We start from the raw sequence: 23,990 nt of genomic DNA, 5'->3' as shown, positions 1-23,990 counted from the left end.
CGCGCACGAGGAACGAGTGGTGAAATTAACAACATTCAATAGGACGATAAAAGTTTATTTAAAACCAACGGAAGGTATTCTGTATGGAGTCAACACTCCAGTTTTCTCTGTAGTTCCAGACAAGAATCAACTTCACGGCTTGAAGTACTCGAGAATTGAAGATGTAATTACCGAATGCGACAGTAATTTTCATTCCCAAAATCGCAGTTTATCATTTTTATTTCTCAATTTTTTTCGAAGCCCTACGAAGGAATAGGTGTAGCTTATCAAGATGTCCTCACCGATACAGCAATGATCCTGACTGATTTGATTGACGGTTCGGTGGAGATGGTGGGAGACATGCTGGATGAATTGTGTATAGAACCAGTGCCGGAACGATTCAGAGATCTTCTTCGTGATCGGAGGAGCATTGACGAAATTGATGATGGATTCAGACAGACTCATCACCACATCGTGTTTAAAAGACCTCGTATGTCCCACGATCGAGTTCACCAGGGACTGAGTAAGATTATATTTGAACTTTGAAACTTTCTCGGCTGTGGATTATTAATTAATTGTCGTCATTAGAAATGGTAAAACGTCAGAGAAATTTCGAGAGAAATTCACGGACTAGCCGATCAGTACGAATGAATCCCGATGTCATCTACCCAGAGATTTTGGTCATCATGGATTATTCTATATTCAAGTAAAAAAATAATTCAGTTCGTGGAGATTAATTGGAAAGAATTGGAGTGATTTTCGAATGCTGTAATTGTGAGCCTCCATTTTTTTTAGATCTCAGAACACAAATTTTAAAAGAGCAACTCTCTATTTGTTGAGTTTCTGGAATGCCGTTGATCTCCGGTACAGAACGATGAGTGAACCAAGAATTCGATTGAACATCGCTGCCTTCATTATTTCAACAGTAAGACAAAACCAATTGGCGAAAAATAAACCTAGTGACATTTCACGAATAATTTCAGAAAGCGGGTGGAACTCCATTCTTCGAAGATAACAAAAGGGAAAAAAATCTGGTGGATGGTGATCTCGCTATCAAACAGATGAGCAAATACTTCTACCAAGAGAAGCGGTTTCCATTCTCCAAATACGATTTTGCAGTAGCAATGACTCAGTTAACTGTCAATTTAATTTTCCATTAGCGATTGTTAGAGTACTACCTACTAATATAATTGTGTTTTAGATTGGACATATGCAACATGATCGGAACCAGTTTCTGCGATACATCGACATTAGGTGAATTGAGATGTCAATGCGCTGAGTGGATTGAGTTTCTGGAGCTAGATGATATATAATGGAATTTTTTTATTTACAGGATATGCATATGAAGCTGGAGCCTGCAATAGAAGTGCAATAGATAGAAATACAGAAGCTGTTGGTCTTGTTGAGGACAATGGAGGATATTCCGGGATAACTCCTGCAGCCCACGAAGTGGCACACTTGTAAGACAATATTTCCTTCGCCTTGAAAAATTCTCATTTATATTAAATTGATAACTTTTGATAATAAAAATTATTAAAAATTTATTTGAAGTCACTTGAGGACACATGATATATTGAATTGTTCGACACAGATTGGGCGTTCCCCACGATGGAGTAGGTGCTGCGATAGACTGTCCAAGCTACCACGGATTCATCATGAATTATGCTCTGAATCTTGGAGAAAATAATTTCTACTGGTCTAACTGCACCGTGAGGCTATTCCGGGAATTCATAAAGTGAGTGATAAGGCAAGTTTCCTAAAAGTAATTTTATTTATACTGTGGAGTGTATATTACAGTTCTCCAAATGGTACATGTTTGTATAATTCTCCTCGTCGAGATAATAAATTGCCGAGGAAATTACCAGGGAAAATACTCTCATTGAACCAACAATGCTACAAGGTTTATGGAACGAAAGCATGCAAGGTATTTTTTCTTTAATTATTTATGATTGGGACAGCAGATCACAGGACTTGATGTTTCAGTTTGATGAAAGTGTTTGCACGAAACTGGAGTGTTATAATCCGAATGGTGGATTCTGCAAAGCTAATGCTGCAGCTGCTGAAGGCTCCATGTGTGGAAAAAATATGGTAAAATAAAATAATGTCCTATATTTATTGATAGAAGGCAAAATTTATAAACATTAATATTTTTTAGCATTGTTTAAATGGCCATTGTATATCGATACATGCAACTGAATTGGCACCACCACCGAATTTTGAAAGCCAATTTCGAACGAAAAATTTTCAAAAATTCAATTCTATTGACTGGACACCTCCCAAATTAAATAATAAAAAATAACGAGATGGATGAGTACAGGAAGAAATCAATTTATTTATGCAATTTATTCGTAGATTCATGTGTGGTAGATTCATGTGTTTTTTTTTTCATTTTTCGGGATGATGTACAGCTGTTCAAATTGAAAAATAAAATTCATGTGATGAGTACAAAAAATAAAAATATTTACATTGAATATTCCTTGAATGTCATATGGTGTAGAATCAAGTGTTTGCATCAACACTGAGTACGTCATCGAATATATTGCAAAAGACAGGTCATAAAAAATAATTAAATTAGTATTTCTTGTCTGGGTGTGTCATTTCGAAATGATTACTGGAAGTGAACGTTTGTGCTTATTTTTACTTACATTTCCGCAGTGGAGTGCTCAAGTGAGGATTTAATTTTGATAATCATTTATTATTATTATTTTTTTTTTCATTATTCGGAAAAACTTACGGTGGGGTAGACCTGAAAAAAATTTTCCCCGTTTTTTATTATTTAATAACGAAATGTAAATGTTATATTTTTTCACATCAATACCATCGATAATTCGCCAGTAAAATAATTTTTAGATATGCGAATTGCTAACGGATAAAGAAGTTGAGTCAATCTTCCAGACAAAATGCGACACTGGTACTTATAAATTGTCAACAATTTCTGATGTGTATATTTTTATTTATTCCTTTAATTTATTCAGCGCCGGAATATCAAGTTGTGCCTGTACTGCACTCTCTCGCTACGCAAAATATTTTGAATCCAAAAGTTCATTTCAAATTCTTCGGAAGTGATGTCACTTTGTACTTGTGGCGAGCTGAGGGAAAATTTTTCGGAAAGCATACGCCAATCTTCACAGTTGAAACAGACAAATCCTCTCCTAGAGGTCTGCGTTACACAAAATATGATGCAGATGGGGTAAAAAAATTTCCGTACAAAATTACATGATAATCGAACGAGTAATTATATTCTCGGAAATACCTGATAATTGTCATGGGAATAATTGGCATCATATCTCGCATCAACTTTCAATTATTTATATCAATTCCTAGATTTATCACGCCTACCAAGACGAATCGAACAATGCAGCGATAATAGCCCGCAAAGGCACTAATAATTCATACAAATTCGATGGCACTTTCGGTCAGAATTTCGCAATTCGCTCTCTTCCGGAGAGAGTGATAAACGAAATTATTAACAACAATAAATCGCAGCATCAGAAATACAACGAAAACTATCCGCAAATAGACCATCATGTAATTATAAAGATGAAGGATGTGAAGAAGGTTTTGATAAACTTGGATAAACACTCATCGAATAACTCATTTCCAACTGGCGACGAACAAAAATCATTACGTAAATACGACAAATTAAAAATGCATTCGAACGTTGTGTATCCTGAAATTCTAACTGTCATCGATTATGATACTTTCAAGTGTGTAAAGTATACTATGAAACGATTTTTTCAAATATTCACCCGCTGGAGAGATGTTAAAATGTTTGTTATATTATTCAGATCCTTCCAATCCGATGTTCTTGAGTTACTCGTCTATTTAACAGCCTTTTGGAATGGTGTAGACTTACGATACAAATCGTTGAGAGATCCGAAAGTTCATCTTAATATCGCAACGATAATAATTGGATTGGTAAGACTTCTTTTTCTTCCATTATGATAAGAATAAATTTCTCCGTCTTCCATTTTTATAACTTGGACTACAATAAATAGATCGATTAAATATGAAAAACAATTTGAAAAGTATAAAATAATCGATGAACAGAATATTTTTCATCGAAATAAATGATGGGATTTTTTATTTGACGATTCTCTCGTCGATCCCCACGTCGTCTAATAGTTGCTTCTTCGTACCGGGGAATCCTTCCAGAATACTATCGATAATCTCAGAACCCATTCTCTTCCTCTTCAAATATTCACGTGAATACTGCTCCCTCAATTGCTCAGCTTTCTTCTTCTTTTCCACGAGATTAGGCTGACTCCCGCACCGCTCCATGAGGTAATCCAATTTTCTTTCATGTGCTGTCACTCTTGTTTTAATTGTCTCCCTCTCGATGATCGCTTCCTCGAGAGTCGGGCCGGACTTCAGCGCTTCCAATTTTACCTCTAGGACTTTGATATCATTCTCAATCTGTTTCCGTCTGATTTCTAACTCGTTTGCGTGAGCTTGAAGATCACCAGTCATTCTGCTCAACTCGGCAGCATCATGCTGGCTTTCTTGCTTTATACAATAGATCTTTTGCTTTCCATAAATCTGAAACATCAAATACATAATTAATGTAACGATAAAAATGATAATCATTTGAGTAAGTAATATTATCTAATGAATGTTTTAATATTACGAACGTAAGATACCTTTTCGATGATTTTTTGTTCTTTCTTCAGCTTCTCTAGTGCCTGTTGAATAGCTGCTTTACTCTTCTCATTCGGAAGATTCGTCACAAGATCATTAATGTTGTACGGCCTATTTTTGGTCTTCAGGAAATTGTAAACTACTCCTAGTGTTTCCATGTTAATGTGAAGACACGTGGAATTTCAAGTCCATCCTTGAATAACAAAATGCAGAATCCGGAGTAATACAATTGGAAAATTATTCTTTTAGGATAGGAATGCTACACCGTATTTGAATAATTATCGTGTCAATGAATCTAAGATAAACATTGATTCTCTACAAGCTATGGGTCACTATTTCTACGCTGAAGAGAGGATTGACAAGAATTCGTACGATATCGTTATCGCTGTTACGCGGTAAATGAATCATTGAAACAAAAATGAAATAATTATTCAAGTCTGTAGTAATTATGATTTTTGAAAAATAATCCACAGATCGACGGTATGTGAACATTTGAAAGACAATAAAAATTCGAGCTGTGTGTCTTTAAGAGGTCAGTATTTGGACAATTGAAAGAATGTTCCAAAATTGTTAACAAATAAATATTAATAGGCATTAGTCAAGTGGGTTCAGCATGCGTGCGGAATGAAGTAAAAAAAGCCGTGGAGTCTGTAGGTCTTATCCATGATCAAGGATTTAATGGAATTGCAACTGCTGCTCATGAATTAGCTCATATGTGAGTTAACAATCCATTCATTAAGACCCTCACGCTCTCCGCAGAATTCACATTTTCTTTTTATTTTTCTGACAAACTCACGATGAGATTTACAGAAAAAAAAAAATTGGGTTTCTGCGTTTTGTCATTTGACGACTCACGGAATTTCAAGGTGATGCGAAGATTTTCATGCGATTTTTTATAAAAATTTTTAAGAAATCAAGAACTTGTAGAAAGAAAAACGCACGAAAATCCTTGCACCTCCACGAAACGGAACATGAATGATTTAGACTGGGGGTGCCACACGATGGGTCTCCATCACCACCATATATTGGTGGTCCAGGAGCCACCAGGTGTAACTGGCAAGATGGATATCTGATGAGCAGTCAGAGATTCGGTAGCAATGCCTTTAAATGGTCCGATTGTAGTTTAGAATGCTTCAAATTTTTTCTAAAGTAAGTTTCTCGTGCATTCCGAAAATTTTTATACTGTTTCAATCAATTTGTTTTGATCTGCAATTTTTCTCTTTTTTAAAAGACAGCCAGGAGCCAAATGTCTCTACAATAAACCAAAATTCGACGCAGACTTTCCAAGAATATTGCCAGGATCGTTATTATCGTTAGATCAGCAGTGCTATGAAGCTGGGGCACTTGAGGCTTGTCACGTAAGATAATCACTGAAATTGAATTGGTAATAAACCCGAGGATGACATCGAGGATCGATAACATTGTTTTTATTCATAGCACGATGAAAGGGCTTGTCAACTTTTGTATTGCACAATGCCTGAAAGGAGAGATCAGTGTTTTGCTACTGCTCCTGCTGCTGAAGGATCAAAATGTGGAGATGATAAGGTTGAGCATATTTTACTGCATTGAGGAAAAAATTCTACGATTGATTAAAATCGAATTTTCAGATCTGCATCCAAGGAGAATGTGTCAATCAACGTCAATGAACAAATATTGACGGGACAATTTTCACTGATATAAAATTTCAATAAAATTCGTAAAATTTCGAATTTTATTTATGAATAAAAAAACACTAACCAAAATAACCTAAATGCTACCAAAATGTTGAAATTCCTTGTTACTCCAGTTCGATGTAATTTTCTGTACAAAAAACTCTGACGTTTCACCCGGAATTTTTTTAAGAAATCCCCTTTATTGCAGTGCAAGAACAATAAATCCCTTACATTGTCTACAAAAAAGATAAACTAAATGCATTCAGTCTTTCAGGTTTGGACCAGCGATATAACCTTTTTACTGGCCTAAAAAGGAATGGCGCTTTCATCGGTTTTCAAAAATTTGGTTTAGTAAATGTCAGTAACGAGCAAAGAGGATTGACTAAAGTAGAGGCTCAGTAGTACCATACCCCAAGAGAGGGAGGGCACCACGCAATGGGGTTGTCTGCCCGTCAGCTGACTCGGTAACTACCTCAGTAGCAGTTCCACTGTCAGAGGAACCAGTCGACGGTCCAGTTAATCCTCTTTGGGACAACCCCTTTTTAATATGACGAAATGAAAGTCAACTGCCGCCATTAAATAAATAAAAAATCCACAATTTGCATAAGAACGTTTATTGATTTATCACACGTAAATTCTCAGCACAATGGAATTAATTGAATGAAAAAACCCTCATATAAAAAATATCTAAGATATGTAAAAAGTGCAAATATAATTGAATATCGTCAATACCCATAACAGACATATTGAGACATAATAATCCTACAAGTTCGCCGATTTTCCGGAGACATTAATGATTTTTCCCTTCTTTCTAAGACCCTCCGTTAATCTTTTTCCGAGATCAACGTCGACTTGCGAAAAGTTGCGAACGGCACGTTCGATGATAAAGTTCGATGCACCCATCAAACTGTTAACCATGTTATCAACCAGTCGGGTTTTAGCTCCATCGTCCAATACTTGCCGCCAGAATGTCGTGACTTGTCCAAAGTCATCCTCATTAACTGGCTGATGACGATCGGCAACGGCATCCGCTGAAAGTTTTATCGGTGGTGAACGTACAGCAGGACACTCCACGGGACCGCTGAAGCTATTTGGGTAGTAATTCGGGGCTCCATTCTGATTGTGAGTCGGCATCAAGCCATCTCGTTGATAATTCATAATAGAAAGTTGCTTAAAAGAGAAAAAAATAATAATTATTATAGGTACAACTTGAATTCGTTCAGCATTTCTGGTTCCAGCTCCTCATTTCCCACAGACTTTAAAAAATGTAATTGTTAAGAATATTTAATACCTTGTAAGGACAATTGACAGCCAATTGTAAATGATTGGGTCCCAGGCGATGTCGGTGTGTGTCTCCATATGCAAACAGACGACCCTGGAGCATCTTGTCAGGGCTGGCTTCAATACCTGGCACCATGTGTGCAGGGTCAAAAGCCAATTGCTCAACATCTTGGAAATAGTTTTGTGGATTTCGGTCGAGGACCAATTTTCCAACTGGAATCAGTGGGAAGTCCTTGTGGGGCCAGATCTAGAATTTAAATGATGAATTACATTTTAATGTAACTACTATATTAGAACACGTGATTGGTTATTTCATTTCAATTTTCTATGCTCTCTTCTTGCGAAAAACACGATAATTAATATTCATTATCATGAATAATTCAGCTCTCGAAGTCTTGTTTGTCCGTCATTCTGCATTGGTTAATCAGTCACGTAACTGATCAGTAAAATCTTTTGTAATTATGCAATAATGTGATGAAAGAAAATTGCGCGAAATAGTGTAATCTCTATCAACGGTGAGTACTATCTGGATTATCTCGAAAATTCTTTCCAATTCTACTTATCAAAGATAAATAAGGTATAAATACCAATGCAGTGGGGAATTGAAAAAATTCTGCGATTAAGAATTATTGTTATGAAATATTCTCAACGCGTATCCATTTCAATTCCCGTAAAAAAAAAATCTGAAAATGGACATATAAAAATTTTGCGGTAACGTTATCTGGAAATAATACCTTCGTTAAATCAAAAGGATTCCACTTGAACGATTGCGCTTGAGCCTCCGTCATTACTTGAATATAAAATGTCCAGGTGGGGTACTTTTTATCAGCAATGGAATTGTAAAGATCGCGAATGCCGTAATCTGGATCTGTTGACGCTAGCTGGCCCGCTTTCTCAGCAAGAAGATTCTGAATTCCCTGATCCGTCTGAGAATAAAAATGGGGTAATATCGATGCATTTAAAATCATAATAAAAAAAAATAATAAATCGAAAAAAAAAATCAGTCCACCTTGTAATGGAATTTGCACCACACGAATTCATTTTTATCATTAACAAGTTTAAATGTGTGGGAACCATAGCCATTCATGCGTCGATATCCGTCAGGAATACCACGATCAGAAAATAAGATCATAACTTGGTGTGTACTTTCGGGTCTGAGAGACAGAAAATCCCAGAACATGTCCATATCCTTGAGATGAGTCGTTGGATTCCTCTTTTGGGTGTGAATAAAGCTTGGAAACATGAGTGGATCTTTGATGAAAAATATGGGAGTATTGTTTCCAGTCAAGTCCCATATTCCTTCCTCGGTGTAGAACTTGACAGCAAATCCACGCGGATCTCTGCAACATGGAGAGTGATAAAGGCCATTGTTTCTAAAACCTACAATTCACCGATGCATGACGAATTTATAAGTCTTCGCAATTAACAAGCAAACGCAATCTATTTTTATTATTCCAGTGCAATTACTTTGATGAAGTTAAATATGGAAATGAATCTCCATTTTCCAGCTGCAGTGGAAAAATCCTGATTGAATAATTTCCATCGTTATTTATTCTTGCGATATGATTTTTTATTTTACCTGACGGTATCAGCTGAGCCACTCTCACCTCCCACGGTGGAAAATCTTACGGCAATCGGTGTTCGCTTGCCAATTTTAGAAAACACTTTGGCTTTTGTGTATTTAGTGATATCATGAGTGACCTCGAAGTAACCAAAGGCACCTATTGACGAAGGGAATAAAAAATGGAAAATAATCTCTGATCTATGACCGTGACACTTTTTTTTTCATCATAATTAAATGCCAATCCTACCCGCTCCTTTAGCATGAACGACTCGCTCGGGAATTCGTTCTCTATCAAAGTGCGACATTTCATCGAGGTAAACGAAATCTTGGATGAGCATGGGGCCCCTTGGGCCAGCCGTAAGGCTAGCCGTTTTATCTGCAATGGGGGCACCATTGCCAGTCAATAGAACCGGTGGATCGCCCTGAAAAATACCGAGCTCAATCTTATCAGTAACGAGAAATTCATTTTTCAACCTCATGGAGTGTTTGCAGTGCGGGTGATTTAATTTTCGGTAGAAACGCATTTTTCCGACACTCTTAATGCGAATTTTTTTCATGCCATTATAGGCGCCGATACGAGCAAAAATAGCTGACGCATTATTGCGCGATGAAATTATTCTAGTGCTATTGAATTTAATTGGCGTGGACGGTTTTGTAATTGTCCGGTTTTTGTATCGGCTTTGTCAATGGGTGTCAAGAACATTTCCTCAGGCACCTCGCCGCTAATAATTCGCTATCAATTCGCGATATAAATGATTTTTAGTGGTTACTGAATATTGCTAAAACCACAATTTTCATCGGAATTCCGGTATTACACGCCATCACTTCCATTTTCCTATGCATTTCCAGTGAGTGCATGTTAATCATGATGAATCCCCGCATCGATTATGTCAAAGTGTTGACTCATGACGCAAATACATCAACAATCTTGGAATAAAATTATTAATGCGAAATTTATCTTTTCTTCCGAATGGAATTTTATCCTCGGACCATCAGTCAATCCTTCTAATTATGGAACTTTAAAATTCCGGCATGAGGGTCCATGCAGGATGTACTATAGGCATTTCATTGTATACAATGCAATTATCGCGAGTTAAGTGGACTTTAATGAGTGAATGGTTCTCACTCACATCAGAATTTTTCAATTCTCAACTTAGGCACTATGCATTAATCATAATTCTAATAGCAGTGTTACATGGGATCATGCAACTCCATAGTCATGCGATGAAATTAAATAAAAGGATAATCAATGAATTCTTGGAATCTAAAGGACTCGAAAGAAAATTAATCTATTGGATCAATTAGGCTAATTATCGGGAAAATTGATCAATGATTTTACTGGAGGGAAATTCGAATTAAATTTGAATGAAATTTGAATAGATTCACTCGAGTTTCAAGTGAAATAGGTCATTCCAAATTCTGAACATCGCTATTTACAGCTGGTTATTTCCGCTCCTCACATTCACTTGCAACTAGATCGATAATTTGTTGATCAGTTATATGTTATTTCAAGTGCAATCAAAATGATAATATTCGAGAGGGTAAATTTTTTACCTGTTATTTTTGTCAGAAGCAGGTGAAGTGTTGAAAAAATGATTTAAAGATCTTCCAAAGCCAAAGTTCACGTTTTTTTACTCGTCTGGTGAATTATTGAGGCACATGAAAAAATAATGACTCACGATGGATTTCCTGATGGTGCGATAATTTTGATTATTTTTTTTCTAGCTCATGGATTTCTTTAAAAAAAAAATTGCAGGAAAATGTTCTCGCAACCGTGAAACTTCGTGAGTCATTGAATAATGACAAAGCGCAAAAACTTGATATTTTTTCATGTCAAGCCTATCCCAAGTTCGTTAGGAAAATAAAAAAAGGGAATTTTAGTGGAATGGTTGTAAAATATCTTTGAGGTAAGAATGCAAAGTCCATATTGATGATGGATTTTTGTAATGGACGTGTCATTGAACGTTGAACCGAGTAACCGGATTGCATGTGAACTCGCTTCAATTAAGCAAAAAAAAAAAGTAACCAAAGATGAATATTCATCTGAAGATAACCTCATACCCCATTGGGAATGAATTCTTTTGAATTGCAGAGGTTATTCTACCTTGACAGATTTCTTGTACTCGTTGAGCTGCTCGGATGCAGGATCTCGCGCCATTTCTGCTGTATCCTTTGACGAACAATTACTGTAATACGCAATTATCTGAGGAATAAACAAGTTTTTGGAGCCGGTTAAACCGTATGTCGGTGTCCACTGAATACTTGCCCCCTTCAACATCAACCCAGGGGTTTTATTGACTCGGATCGGTTCCAAGTGGTGGGAGAAGTTGCGACTTGTATGATATCGCGATTTACGCATCGCAATCGTTTCGAGTGTTCGACGAGGACAGAATATAGTTGATAATCTCATGGTTTTCATTTTTTAAAAAACCATCTGTCCTCTGAATTTTTAATTAATTGACAACCACAACACACCCAGTCACATTTTTCGTCGTTTATCCTCATTTGGATCTTTCGATGGTCAGATTTTATTTTCACTTTTTTTTATAATACTTCAAATGTTTTGAATGCAAAAAAATTTCAAAGGCGACAAAATATATAATTATAACTTTATTTTATTATAGAATGATGAAGGCTCGACACTTGAGCCAGGTACAATAATGAATTATTCTCGTTCTCAAAATGTCCCATCACTGCAATTTTTATTCATTATAAATAGTGAGAAGAAAGTTCTCGTCGGCAAGAACACCTAGTGACAATTTTGTTATTTAACTAGAGCCATTCCATTAACTATGCATTATATAAATCACATATTACCCCAATTTCTATGTATTTTTTTTATTTAAATTTATTCCTTATCTTTGGTAGGACAACTGAGTGAGAATCGAAGCAAGAGAAAGCGCGCAATTTTACATGATTACTTTATTCCCATATCAGTGACAGTATTTACTTTTCTTATCAGGTATATTCAGATGATCCAAAACAAATAAATAAGTTAATATATGTCTATAACAATGCGCTTGTCTCCTGAATTCTTTCAACTTCATTGATCTTTACGGTTAAAACTAAAAAACCATAAACATGTCAAATACATCCAATTGTTCTCATAAAGAACAGAAATTCCATAATCAATCCAAGAAAACCAATAAAAAATCACTCATCTCATAATTTGAATAAATAATGTAATCTTGTATATTTTATATTCGTCGATATTTGTTACAAATTAGTCTATATTAATGGTAGAATCCAATAGAATCCTACGTGCAGGTTTCTTTCAGCGCGATAGTCTCTATCCGTCATATTCAAGCTAACAATTACATTATCTCTGCTCCTCTCCCACTATCTGAGGTGTTCCAGACAATAGATAAAAAAATTTGTTTCATACTAAAAATTAAGACTCGGCAAGGACCATTTTCATATAAAAAGAAATATCGTACATAAGCGTCTCTAAAACCATCAATAATTTACTACGAAAAGATTTAAAGTTGTCTCCCATTACCTTCGGGCATAATCAAGCGTCATCATCGGTTAAATCGTTGCCTCTCTGCACACTTTAATGCTTCATTTGTATATTAACATAATCATATCTAAGACAAAACTGTTTGAGAGTGACATGATTCACTATCTACACTCCACATGATTTTCGTTTCCTGCATTTCGTTAAGTTATTGCATTCTCAGCAATAAAATTCACAGCTGTTCAGTTACACTCCTCGTGTGGGCTAGCCATTCATGTCGATTGGCAATGGTGATTGAACCTGCCACACTATCAGGTGACTTTGCTCACCGTGCTCATCTGGATTGGGTACAGCTGCGCTAGAACGTTCTAGTCCCTCTTCGGTTTCATCGCCATCACCTGTGGAATATTATTCATTGGAAGACAATTCTCCTCACTGTGTATTTTAACAAGTAATCCAAAAAGTAGCTACACTGTCGAAATATTTCTTAGTATTAATTACACGGTGGGATCAAATTTTCCTTGTGGAAGTTGAATTCATGTTGACGGAAATCGCCCATCGAAATTTTTCAACAGTGACCAGATCAACCGTGTTTATTTACATTACAACGACTAGAAGATCCATCTACCCCCAGAGAGCAATAGATAACGAAATTTGTGTATGAATAACACGAAATTTTGTTGAGCTGTTAATAGAGACAAGCGGTATTATTTACATAAAATTATTCATAATGAGAATCAAAGTAATCGTAAGAGGTATTAAGGTATAACTAATAAAATTCCGCGTTGCGAAGTGATAGAAGTTGAGTGTAAAGAACACCTGATGGAAACTGATTGATTATAATAGGAAAATTAATATAAAAACGTGGATATCAATTTGACTGAAGCCAATCTTCCACCCCCTCAAGATTCAAGCATTATTTCTTCAGCTTGCGATAATCGTATTAGTATATTCGAGCGATGTGCATTCACCAGCGGATGAGTGAAATTTTTAATCATGAGTTGTAGTGAAATAATTTTTTTATTTTTATTGTCGAGATATTGGGCAATTATTCATGTACAACGCGTTAACTCTCTGGGGGCATACCTGACCAACTGCCAGACAATGAGGTGGGTTGCCACATCACTCTCGTCTTCCGCCTCTTCAGCTGAAATTTTTCATCGTCGCAATAAACCCAATGGAATTACAGAGAAGAATAGAATAATGCCTACGCATTATCGTGAGATAAAAACGAATCTCGTAAGTCAATATAATATTTCACTTTTAAAATTTACGTACCAACTCTGAAATCAATGTATCCTTCGCCACCTGACAAGACCAGCATTGCAGGCTGAGTACCATCGGAAATTGCACTCTGTCCGCCATGTCCTAGAAAAATACATGTAAAAATAAAAATCTACCTCTCGAGGTAGAACTCAACAAAGCCTTTTTTTCCAGGAATAAAAATCTGCGTTTTTCCGATTGTCGACGGAAATAATTCCGAGCTCATGAATATTTAATTTCTCTTAAAAAGCGGTTGTTGTGAGTTATTTATAGGCAACGAAAGGAACTAAATGGATGCATTCCTTTTAAAAATGAAGGAGAGGAGAGAATGTCATTTGGTAGAGGTTGATAATTTACCGGGAACAGCGACGAACATTTTGACGGCATCTCGGTGTCCGTGGAAGCTTAATTGAGCATGGGCCATACTGCAATAGGGCACGAAACTCCCCAGGGTTACACCATAATCCGATGCAAATACACGAACACCAACTCCTGGTGCTTCTGTTCTATACCCAACTCTTGATAGCGCCAATGAACCACCAGCACCTGATGAAATAACAATTTATATCTAGTTGTTCCTTCGAAACATTCGAAATCTCATTTGTTTTGGATTTCGATTTTTTTTTTCAACACACAAATTGATAAATTTTTTATTTACTTTCAGATAATGGTACCGATATGATGACTCCATTCCCAGTCCCAATCCACAGCCTATTAGAAGATATGAGCAGCGCAGTAATTCTCACAAAAGAGAATCCAAGTTTGCCGGTTCCCAACATTTTGCTAACGTACGGTTCAATGTCGACATCCTGAAGATGCTGATAAGTGTGTGCATGATACAGTCTCAAGGTAGAATCCAACCGAATACTGACCCAGACCCCCTCCCCTAGCCAAGCTAGCTGACGCACTTGAGACTCTCTCCTGGGATGTGCATCCACGGTACACTGAAAGAATCCTAATCCTTACTCTCATTGCTTAAAATTTTTATAAACCCTTGAAAAACCATTTCACCGTGTTAATTACAACTCAATGATCCTTCCATGCTTTTACCTCGAGGGTGATATGAACAGGGTCAATGACGTGGATTTTGTTTCTGTAACCACACCACACAGTTTTTCCAGAAACGGCAGTCATGCAGCGAATCGAATGCTGAGGGCTACCAAGAGTGATGATGTGGTGTTGTGATAGGTCCCATTGTCCATCTGATCCTCTGCGGAATATTGCCACTGTTCCATCTGCTAAAGCCACCAAAACTCGCCCCTGAACATGGCTGAAAGGTTTAACAAATACGACTAAAATTATAATATCACCGACGATTTGATAATGCCGCGAAAAAAATAATTTAGAGTGCCTAATAAGTACAGATGCTTACACTACTGACAATGCAGCATCTCTGAGCTTAACAGTGTGCAAACACACCGACCATTTAGCCACAGCCGAGTGCACGTAAACCGCCCCATTTTGCGCCCCAAGCCACATCGTAGGTTGAATAGACGACATTTTTTCAATATTAGTATCGCAAATTTCCTCATTCTCATCTCCCTCTTCCTCGTTTGTCTTACTCGATGTTTCCTCCAAATTGCTCTTAACAAAGTGAACTTTTCCCAGATTAGCTGTCTCACTGTCGATAGTTTCTAAACTTTGTGGTTCTGTATTTGAGCTTTGATCAACGTCTGTAACTCTCTCGGAGTCCTCACTCGGCTTTTCCTCCAGGGAACTTGGCTCCTCTGAAGTTGCCTGACTCCGATCATTCGAGTCACCAGTGTTTAGGCTGTTCTTACCACCACCTATCGCTTCTTCAGCAATTTGACTACCATTGGCACGTTTGCTAGTGAGATTGTTATCACAAGCACCATTAGTTATTCGTATTGCGTAATTATTTGCATTTTGCGGATAATCTCTTTCCTTGGCACCAGGTACGCTTGCGATACACAGTAGGTGACTCTGACAAACATTAAATACTTCTAATATATCAGCTGGATTGTTGGCGTCTATCACAGTGACTTTGGACATTTTTTGAGTTGATGTGCAAATCCACACTAGGGAACTCAGTTGCTGCTCCATTTTTTCAGCCTCAAGACGACGCAGCTCACTCTCCTGTAGCTCTTGATCCAAATACTCAACAGCATCCTCAACTTCCCCTCTGACATTTATGGTTTCTTGTGCTTCATCAGCGTAAAATACACTTCCACCGATTGCTAGACCACCATCTCGAGTCTTTCCACCATTTAGATTTACCCCAGCTCCGCACCAAATCTGAACAATTATTGATTTGAAGAGGTAAACGGTGATGAGTCGATTTTACCTAAAAATGAGTTAAATTACGGAATATTTCTTTCAATTTTACCTTCATTCCTGGTTCGGTTTCTTGAAGTGGGCGACAGTAGACTGGAACTGGGACAGGTTGTCTAGCTGGTGCACTCGGTTTTCCAGGTAAACTCCATCCATACGCCTGTAATCTTCCATCCTCTTTACGCACGTGTGCTCTCACCTGGCGATACTGCTCCTTCCTTTCGTTGGCAAGACGTGCTGCACGTTTCTCTAAAATACTGAAACATCTTTCCGTTCAGTGATAGGCACATGACATGTGCATGTTCATGAAAATATGTACATTTCGACACCAATTACAAACGATACGAATACATTAAACCTAGTGACACTTAAATAAAAGCCGAAAGGTATGACACACATTCCTTTTATTAACAGAACTCCGACGAGATCGTGATATATAATATGTGACTGCAAAATTAAATAAACTTTTCATTTACATAATATCCTCGATTATGAGGCGATACTTTGTTACTTTCGACTAGGAATTGAAAATCACTCAAGACTTTTCGATTATTCACATGATACCAAATTAATTCAATGGATAAAATATATTCCAACTCAATTCTGCTGTAAAACACCCAGCAAATGTTTTTCATAACAAAATGAAAAATCAGTTGGATTTTTCAGATCGACAGAACTAGATTTAACGAAAAAAATCGACGCTCAAAAAATGAATACTCTTCAGGAAATAACAGTCGTGTAATTAATAAGTGAATAATGTGCATTTTGGATAATTCAATGGAATTCTCACATGCTGTCTTCCCGATCCAGTAAATACTGGCGACTTTTCAATGTACGTCGACGCATTGCGTCCAGCGGTGGTGCTGGAACGACTTGATTCGTTGGGGCACTGTAACGAATGTGGGGTAATGTGTGAGGACCCCTTGGTATAGCCCCTCGGTCTGCTGGTCCAGTAAAGAGATTACTAAAACTGAATTTTAAAAATTTTCATAAATATAATTAATTGCGGAGGTGGAGTTCGGAACCGTATGGTGATGGAGGTATGATTTTGAAGTTCATGAAGTTGTACATTAAAAAAATGTGAAATAAATGTTTTAGCACTCACAACTTCCAGACAGATTGTTTTCCCCCTGAAATACTAGCAGGATCTGTTTTACTGGCTCGAATCATCTCAGTCCATCGCACAGCCTCCTGAAGCTCCATAAACCTCTCTTTGTACTGATTCCTCTCCATAAGTACTCTAGCCATTTCCACTCTGGTAAATCGCTTCCTTTGAGCCAGTGGCACGTCTTCCTCGTCGTCACTCTTCGTGGCTTTCGCCAATTCTGCCTCCTCTTTGGTTTTTTTCAATTCTTCTTCAAGTGCCGCTACTTTCTGACGAAGCCTGTCTCTCGCTTGTTGCATTCCTCGTACTTCCTCTCGCAAAATTTCTTGCTCACTATTAGCAATACAACAAAAAAAAAATCATACGCCAATTAAAATTCACAATGCATTACTCTGCCCGTGATGAATTCACAATTGAGAAAAAATTTTATCTTGTATTATTTACCTAGTTAGCTCGTCAACTTTTACTATCAAGTCGTCTTTCACGATATTTAAAGCATTTCTAGAAAAAATAGATGTGATTAGCCTTTAACCTGACGACATTGATAAAAAAAAAAATTAAACAATTCTTACTTCGTCGCTAAGAGTTCATTATTCTCCATAATTAAATTCTCGACTTCCTTTCCCATTCCTAAAAAATTCAAAAAGCATTACGACTTCTGAACAACCGAATAAATAAATCTCGTATGGATTTGATATAAAAAAACACGAAAGGCACTCACCGAAAAAGTTGTCATTAACTGATTATTCGCCATGCATCACATTGGTAAGTATTTGTGGAAAACATGTCAAAAACAGAACAGAGAAAATAATGCGCGATTGTTAGTAGTTTTATAAAATGAAAAAAAAAAGGAATATTCGAATATTCGAATTTTCTTTGTGTCTATGAAACAGGTAATTCGTACTTTTACTAAAATTTCATTGAACATACCCGATGACGCATATTCTCCTGGATGAACCCAACTGCCTATAAATTAATGAAGGATTAAGGATTAACCACAAATGTCAAGTTAATTAAATGCTGGAATTATGACAGTGCATGAACCAGAGGTTTAGCAAAATATCTAAAGCTGTAGATTTTTTGAGTTCGGAGATGTTGACACGAGAAATTGAATGAATGAAAATTACCAGTTATGTCTGCACCCTCGTCCATCTCCCCTAATGCATCAGCATCTTGGAAACTGAGCTCCTGATACAGGGTATTTCCGCTTCGTTGCTCTCGTTCAGTTCTGCTGCGACCACTTGGAGTTGAACCAAATTTATCAATGGTTGGTGTTGTTGGTGTAACAACGACAGGTGGTATTTCTGTTTCAGGACTTTCATCTATGAATGGTCTACTAACGGCAGTTGTCTTATTCTCTTGTACCGGTTGATCAGTCAATTGACTCTTATCCGAGGTTTCAGGTACTGCTTCACTACTGCTGTCCTGCATCTCGGACTTTAAACTAGCTCCATTAGTCGATAACTCCTCCTGAATATCCTCGGCAGTCATACTGGTCTCTAAACTTTGGAATCCATAACTGAGAGGTCCAGAACTCCTGGACATATGGGCAAGACCAAGTGCTGGTAATCGTGCAGGGCCACGACCGCCAGTTGTATTTTCTAATCTCTCAGTGCTTCCAACCAGCATCTTCGTCCTCTCCATATAATCAACGTGGGTTTTGAATAATTCGGTGTATCTGTCATGAAGACGTGAATATTCACGCTTCAACTCGGCTTCTTTCTCCTCCAGGCGAACCACTGGAAAATTACAAATGCTTTTTCCATAATTTACTTCGGTTGAGATTTTCACGAGGATCCGGCAATGCTGGGATATTCTCGATGACAAATCAATCGGAATTCTCCGCGAAAATCATTGAATCGCAAGGAATATCCCCAGGCAAATACAGAAAAGCAATAAACATCACAAAGAAATCAATGGCGAAACGCTAAAACGTTTCAAGGAGGAATATTTAAAATAATACATAACGAAACAGAAAAAAATAATAAACTACTCTACTGTAGGATCGTGTTCTGTGAGGGCAAGAATTGGAGTCATTGTCATTTGTACCATGATCGTGTGAATTTTTACTCTTCAGTTCTAACATCCGGAGAATAGACTCCAAATTATCCATTTTCGACAGTAATTGCTTCCTCTCATCCTCCGCTACATCCTCCAGCTCCAGGAGTTTCTGCAGACAAAAATAAAACGAAGTAAGCAAAAAATATCAACAAAGCCATTATTATTACCCACTGAATTCAATTCATATTTATCATTAGACCTGGTCAGATGTTTTTCTCAGTTGTTTTTCTCTCTCATACTGCGTTACCAGTTGTTCATTGTCCTCCCTCAATAGCTCTAGCTCCACTTCATGCTCCTGATTCTCAGTGTAAGCGATATCGAGACACTCCAAAACATTGACTAGCAGGGGCATCAATTCTTTTACAACATCCTCATCATATCTGGCTATCATTCGCTCAAACTCCTGATAAATACTCCCAGCCAGTGATTGAACTTTTTCCGACATCACCACATGGCTGTCCTCGTGAGTACCATACACTGTTTCCTGATTCATTTTGGCTATCACCGTGTCACTGGAATTCATAATATTGTATTCTGCGCTTACTCAAGTGTACTCAAGTGTAAATGTCAATAAATTAATTCTACGATATAGCGGTTAGGTCACACGTTGATGCATCGTAAATTGTGATCAATGGAGGCTTTTAACGTCATCACAGATAATTAATAACTCAGGGTTATGCTCTATCTCATCGGTCAATTCGTGTCAAATTTGATAACCAGCGATCTCAAAAAAATGATTGAACTATTGAAAAAATTAGGAAATTATTGATGACTATTGCAGACAATGGGCAAGACGACTGGATATTCTGGTGACAGCGTGACGAAATCATTGACTCTTGCATATTCAGCATGTACTCTGTATTAGTCAATAAATACTCCGAATGTGGTTATGAAGGTTTTACCTCTACGTGTTGGAGACCTGTTACAACGTTGTCGTGATGTTTCACAACTACTGCTGACCGATTTGCGTGGGGGACCTAGTGACGATTTATTTTCACTTGGTTTTTTTCAATTGAATGGAGGATTGGAGCACCGTTCAAATACACTCTTCCATGGATGCACTTATTGGTCAAACGAAACGAATTTCAACGGAACGTTCTCGACGTGACATTTCTAATCCATGGAGAGGTGATAACAGATGTGACATTTGTCGATTTTTTTTATTTTCCTTTTGAGGCACACGGGACGACTGCTCTTACGAGATTATCACCATATTTTGCGTATGCCACTCCATTTTTTTATGATAGACTGCACTGACACGGGCGTACGAATCAACACTAGACTGATGACGTTCGAAAAATGGATTCTACCTCATGAATATATAAATATATACGGAGAGAGAGAGTGAGAGAGAATATTTGTGATGAGATTCATTTGCGCTGCTATTGATACACTGAATTTCGATTTTAACAACAATTTATTGCGCGCTGATAATGCAGGTCTCGATAAAGTGTGACGGATCGGAAAGTGGCGGACCCTAGTGTAGCCGGTGAACAGCGGTTTTTTTTTTTGGGTAGTACATTACAGAACAAGTGCGGTAAAAATTTTATGGCACGTGTGAGGGTAAATCTATATCACACGTGTTTCGTATAGAATTTTTATTTTTTAATTACGACGTATTCAAAAGGTGAGAAACGCGTGGGTAATCCACCATTTACCGCACTGACTGATGTAAATGTCTTTTTTGATTGAGATTCATAATCAAATCGAGTGAAATCGGTAACGCGGATAATTTTTTTTTTATGCATTGCTAGGGGGAATTAAAAAATGAATATGAATAGGGTCCTGGGGGAGCTCTTCAAGAGCCCTTTTTTGCAATCAAAATAAGAAAAAAAGGAATCAGGAATAAAGTGGTGAAACGAGATGACTCAATTGAACTCGAGGAGGTGTTTCCGATCGATATCTTCGTATCTCGAGGTGATTATGAAATTGCCTTTAAGTGTTTTGCAGAGAAAAAACAAAATGGCAGACCCATCTGAGATACATATCACTTGAAATTATGGGAGAGTGAAAAATGATCGTTATTGATATAATTTTAATTATTTCCGAAGTTGTGTTGGAGATTAAATGGATGAATTCAAATATTTGAAAATCCAGGGACTGGGGTTTTCTCAGGAAAACCTAGGTTTTCTTGCAGATTTTTTAAAAGAAGAGTCCATTACATTACGACTTTCCATTTCTCTTCCGTGATTTATCATTGTTTTCAGAATCATAATTGTTGGTTTCTGTTATCGGTGCGATCATCAGATATGTTTCCTGATCTTAATTAGAGTTATGAGGGAAATTTCTGAGGAAATAGACAATAGAGAAGAAATACGGCTGGCCTAATTCAGTGGTTTCTGTGCGCAGATCCGGTTTTTTAATTCGTTACTTGCCATTTGTATTCATGATGTACTGATCTGTTTGTTTGAACTCGCGGAATTCTAATTGACTGGTTTTAAGGGGAAATCGGAGAAATGAGTGGTTCTGCAAATACTCCAGACGAGAGAGAAATTTGCTATGAAAATTTTATATAATTGTATAAAAAATGAGATCATGATTTTTTTTTTCAAGTCTTACAATTGGAAAATAAACAAAAATTATTTCGCAAAAATTTCAAAAGAAAATGAAAAATCCATGGAAAATCCATAATCAGATTTTTTTGTCCAGATATAAATCAGAATACTATCAAATCGAATTTTTATTGAAAATTTATTCAACTCTGTCCAGATTCTCGGCTGACTGATCGAAAAAAAAAATCAATCGAACAAGACTTTTTCTCAATGACAAGTTTTCATCAGCTTCCTTGTATTGATTTTAAAAAATTCTTCCCTTTAAGTTTTTCATGATGAATAACTGTCGGCAGAGAATTTATTCTCATTTCGCAACGCTTTTATCTTTCCTACACACGATTGCTATTTCGCAAACGTCAATAAGCATTCAGATTGATTACCGCCGCAGCATTATGTTAATCAGTCGCTCGCACGTTCGAAATCGACAATTTCATTCCATTTTCAATTAAACTCCTAATAAATATCACCGACAAATGCCTGAAAAATTTACCACAACATTTAAATCCACTCCCGTCATTCATATTTCTCCATTCTTCCCCTCGTATTTCATAAATCCCCGACTAACCTCATACCAAAAAGAAATAAATTTCCATGTACCTTACGAAACACACATAAAACCACTTCCATTAAAGCCTCCAATTTTCCTAAAAAGAATTTTTTGCATCTGCATTTAAAAGAAGTGCCAACATCTCAAGAAATATTTATGTCGACAGATGGTGAACAGAATTGACAGTTGAAATGTTAAATCCCAAGGATTAACTCAAGAATATCGCAATAAGACTAAAACTGTTAAAATAAAAAAACCGTTCCGCAAGATGACAACTATCCGACAGTGATTTATTCGTAAAATTTTTTTTCACCAAGGTGAGCAAAGCCTCTATCTCTAAAAAGGTAAATCAGCGTGACTCCCCAAGTGCCCCTTATTAAATTCCTCACTCCTGAATAATCGAAATACCACCGTTTGCGATTGTCATTGATACGATTTCCAAACAACGGTAGTAATTATAACATTGCACTTGGCAGAATCCAATTTGCCGTACGAAACGTTCGCATACGTCCTCGTTTACGCGATTCCCCACCAGATAACCGTATAAAGAGGGGTATATTTATTATCAGCCCCGTCTTCCTTCCCCAACAGCATCCACATCCTCCTAACTCCTCACCAACAATATTGCCCCAACGAAATCCCTTTATAGAATCTCAAATGAGCTCTTTCCCGTTCTTTTATCGTATTTCGAAGTTCATATTATTCCTCCACATTTTTTCTCCTTTTCCCCTCGATATCCAACAAACCACGAGCACAGAAAGTAGGAAGTGACCACGGGGTGTCCAAGAAGCCCAGGAGATCCGTGTTGGTGCAAATGGTCTTTCTGCGGTGTTCTCTCGCACCGTTGCTTGCTCTCGCAATTAAATGCCGCCAATAAAGTGCCAAGGCAAATCGCCCCAGACTGTACGATGGAATGTGAAAGTGTGCCGATAAATTTGCCAATGGTCGATTTAAAAATTTTCCAAGTTGATATCGGTACGGCAATAGCACACGATACATATTCAAACTACCAATACCACATTACTTATAGTACTTATACTATCCACACAGCCTCCTCTCATATCTACTTTATTTTTTAACTTACGAACTCGTGTCAAAAGAAATATCTCGCTATTTATCCCCAAATACTTATTCAATCATCATTGATAAACACGTGAGACAATGGAGTCGTTCTCTCATAACATCAATAGGACTAATAAATTAATTTGATAAACAATTATATAAAATGTAGAATGCGACGAGTGCAAAAATCATTTCTCCAATATATTCTGTACTGATCACAAAAAAATTTGGCATTACCCTGTGTTATGGGAGTATTTACACATTTACATTTACATGGCTTGGTGGAAAGTAAATATAATTGATGGAAGAACTGTTACTTTTTCTCAGTGTGTGAAGAGGTGTGAATAGGAATTTCTAGTGATGAAATTATTGTAAAAAAAAAATGAATATTTCAAACTTAAAATATCTCACATTTCTGAATTATATTTGAGAAGATAGCTTGAACATTATTTTCATAGTGCTCTTCGTTTTTGGTGGAGATGTGCACCTCAAGGTGTGCCGATATCCCCAAGTCCTGGAGAGACCAATGACTACAGA

At 37.1% G+C, this 23,990-nt stretch overlaps 5 protein-coding genes across 15 annotated transcripts; 2 read left to right on the top strand and 3 right to left on the bottom strand.

The window, feature by feature from the left end:
- The first annotated feature begins 292 nt into the window (after positions 1-292).
- On the top strand, positions 293-2,297 carry LOC105267767 (venom metalloproteinase 3-like). The gene is made up of 10 exons (XM_011306848.1): positions 293-502; positions 568-685; positions 775-904; positions 963-1,111; positions 1,181-1,233; positions 1,313-1,439; positions 1,571-1,714; positions 1,777-1,903; positions 1,963-2,067; positions 2,135-2,297. The coding sequence occupies exons 1-10, from the start codon at positions 328-330 to the stop codon at positions 2,276-2,278; spliced, it is 1,272 nt and encodes a 423-aa protein (XP_011305150.1). The 5' UTR covers positions 293-327; the 3' UTR covers positions 2,279-2,297.
- A 13-nt stretch (positions 2,298-2,310) lies between these two features.
- Positions 2,311-6,668, top strand: LOC105267768 (venom metalloproteinase 3-like). Of its 4 annotated transcripts, XM_011306851.1 has the most exons (12): positions 2,312-2,646; positions 2,830-2,890; positions 2,955-3,169; positions 3,304-3,686; positions 3,768-3,897; positions 4,867-5,012; positions 5,091-5,149; positions 5,209-5,332; positions 5,602-5,766; positions 5,849-5,975; positions 6,055-6,162; positions 6,225-6,355. In XM_011306851.1, the coding sequence occupies exons 1-12, from the start codon at positions 2,584-2,586 to the stop codon at positions 6,261-6,263; spliced, it is 1,620 nt and encodes a 539-aa protein (XP_011305153.1). In that variant the 5' UTR covers positions 2,312-2,583; the 3' UTR covers positions 6,264-6,355. The 4 variants fall into 4 exon arrangements, with proteins under 4 accessions (XP_011305152.1, XP_011305154.1, XP_011305153.1 ...); XM_011306850.1 differs by lacking the exon at positions 6,225-6,355 and adding an exon at positions 6,544-6,668 and having other exon boundaries at positions 2,311-2,646; positions 3,304-3,897; XM_011306852.1 differs by lacking the exon at positions 6,225-6,355 and having other exon boundaries at positions 2,311-2,646; positions 3,304-3,897; positions 5,853-5,975; positions 6,055-6,146.
- On the bottom strand, positions 3,931-6,441 carry LOC105267769 (homologous-pairing protein 2 homolog). Its single transcript, XM_011306854.1, has 3 exons — positions 6,355-6,441; positions 4,620-4,810; positions 3,931-4,518 (listed from the first exon to the last, which is right to left on the bottom strand). Exons 2-3 carry the CDS (start codon positions 4,773-4,775, stop codon positions 4,063-4,065), a joined length of 612 nt encoding a protein of 203 aa, XP_011305156.1. The 5' UTR covers positions 4,776-4,810; positions 6,355-6,441; the 3' UTR covers positions 3,931-4,062.
- A 248-nt stretch (positions 6,669-6,916) lies between the features above and the next one.
- On the bottom strand, positions 6,917-11,394 carry Cat (Catalase). The gene is made up of 7 exons (XM_011306847.1): positions 11,219-11,394; positions 9,362-9,536; positions 9,130-9,271; positions 8,560-8,890; positions 8,285-8,476; positions 7,561-7,797; positions 6,917-7,439 (listed from the first exon to the last, which is right to left on the bottom strand). Exons 1-7 carry the CDS (start codon positions 11,390-11,392, stop codon positions 7,032-7,034), a joined length of 1,659 nt encoding a protein of 552 aa, XP_011305149.1. The 5' UTR covers positions 11,393-11,394; the 3' UTR covers positions 6,917-7,031.
- A 583-nt stretch (positions 11,395-11,977) lies between these two features.
- syd (JNK-interacting protein syd) lies at positions 11,978-20,574 on the bottom strand. 8 transcript variants are annotated; one of them, XM_011306843.1, is made up of 18 exons: positions 20,195-20,574; positions 19,492-19,804; positions 19,230-19,401; positions 18,359-18,970; positions 18,162-18,197; positions 17,953-17,970; positions 17,804-17,861; positions 17,676-17,732; positions 17,232-17,564; positions 16,917-17,096; positions 16,182-16,383; positions 15,207-16,090; positions 14,885-15,104; positions 14,493-14,778; positions 14,192-14,380; positions 13,850-13,939; positions 13,658-13,718; positions 12,884-12,969 (listed from the first exon to the last, which is right to left on the bottom strand). In XM_011306843.1, the coding sequence occupies exons 2-18, from the start codon at positions 19,783-19,785 to the stop codon at positions 12,966-12,968; spliced, it is 3,696 nt and encodes a 1,231-aa protein (XP_011305145.1). In that variant the 5' UTR covers positions 19,786-19,804; positions 20,195-20,574; the 3' UTR covers positions 12,884-12,965. The 8 variants fall into 8 exon arrangements, with proteins under 8 accessions (XP_011305139.1, XP_011305142.1, XP_011305140.1 ...); XM_011306837.1 differs by lacking the exon at positions 13,658-13,718 and having other exon boundaries at positions 11,978-12,969; XM_011306840.1 differs by lacking the exon at positions 13,658-13,718 and having other exon boundaries at positions 11,978-12,969; positions 19,281-19,401.
- Positions 20,575-23,990: the final 3,416 nt, after the last annotated feature.

Source organism: Fopius arisanus, unplaced genomic scaffold, assembly GCF_000806365.1.
Source record: "Fopius arisanus strain USDA-PBARC FA_bdor unplaced genomic scaffold, ASM80636v1 scaffold00050, whole genome shotgun sequence".
Classification (NCBI taxonomy): Eukaryota; Metazoa; Arthropoda; class Insecta; order Hymenoptera; family Braconidae; genus Fopius; species Fopius arisanus.
The sequence above is the reverse complement of the archived record's forward strand: the minus strand, read 5'-3'. Positions and strand labels throughout refer to the sequence as shown.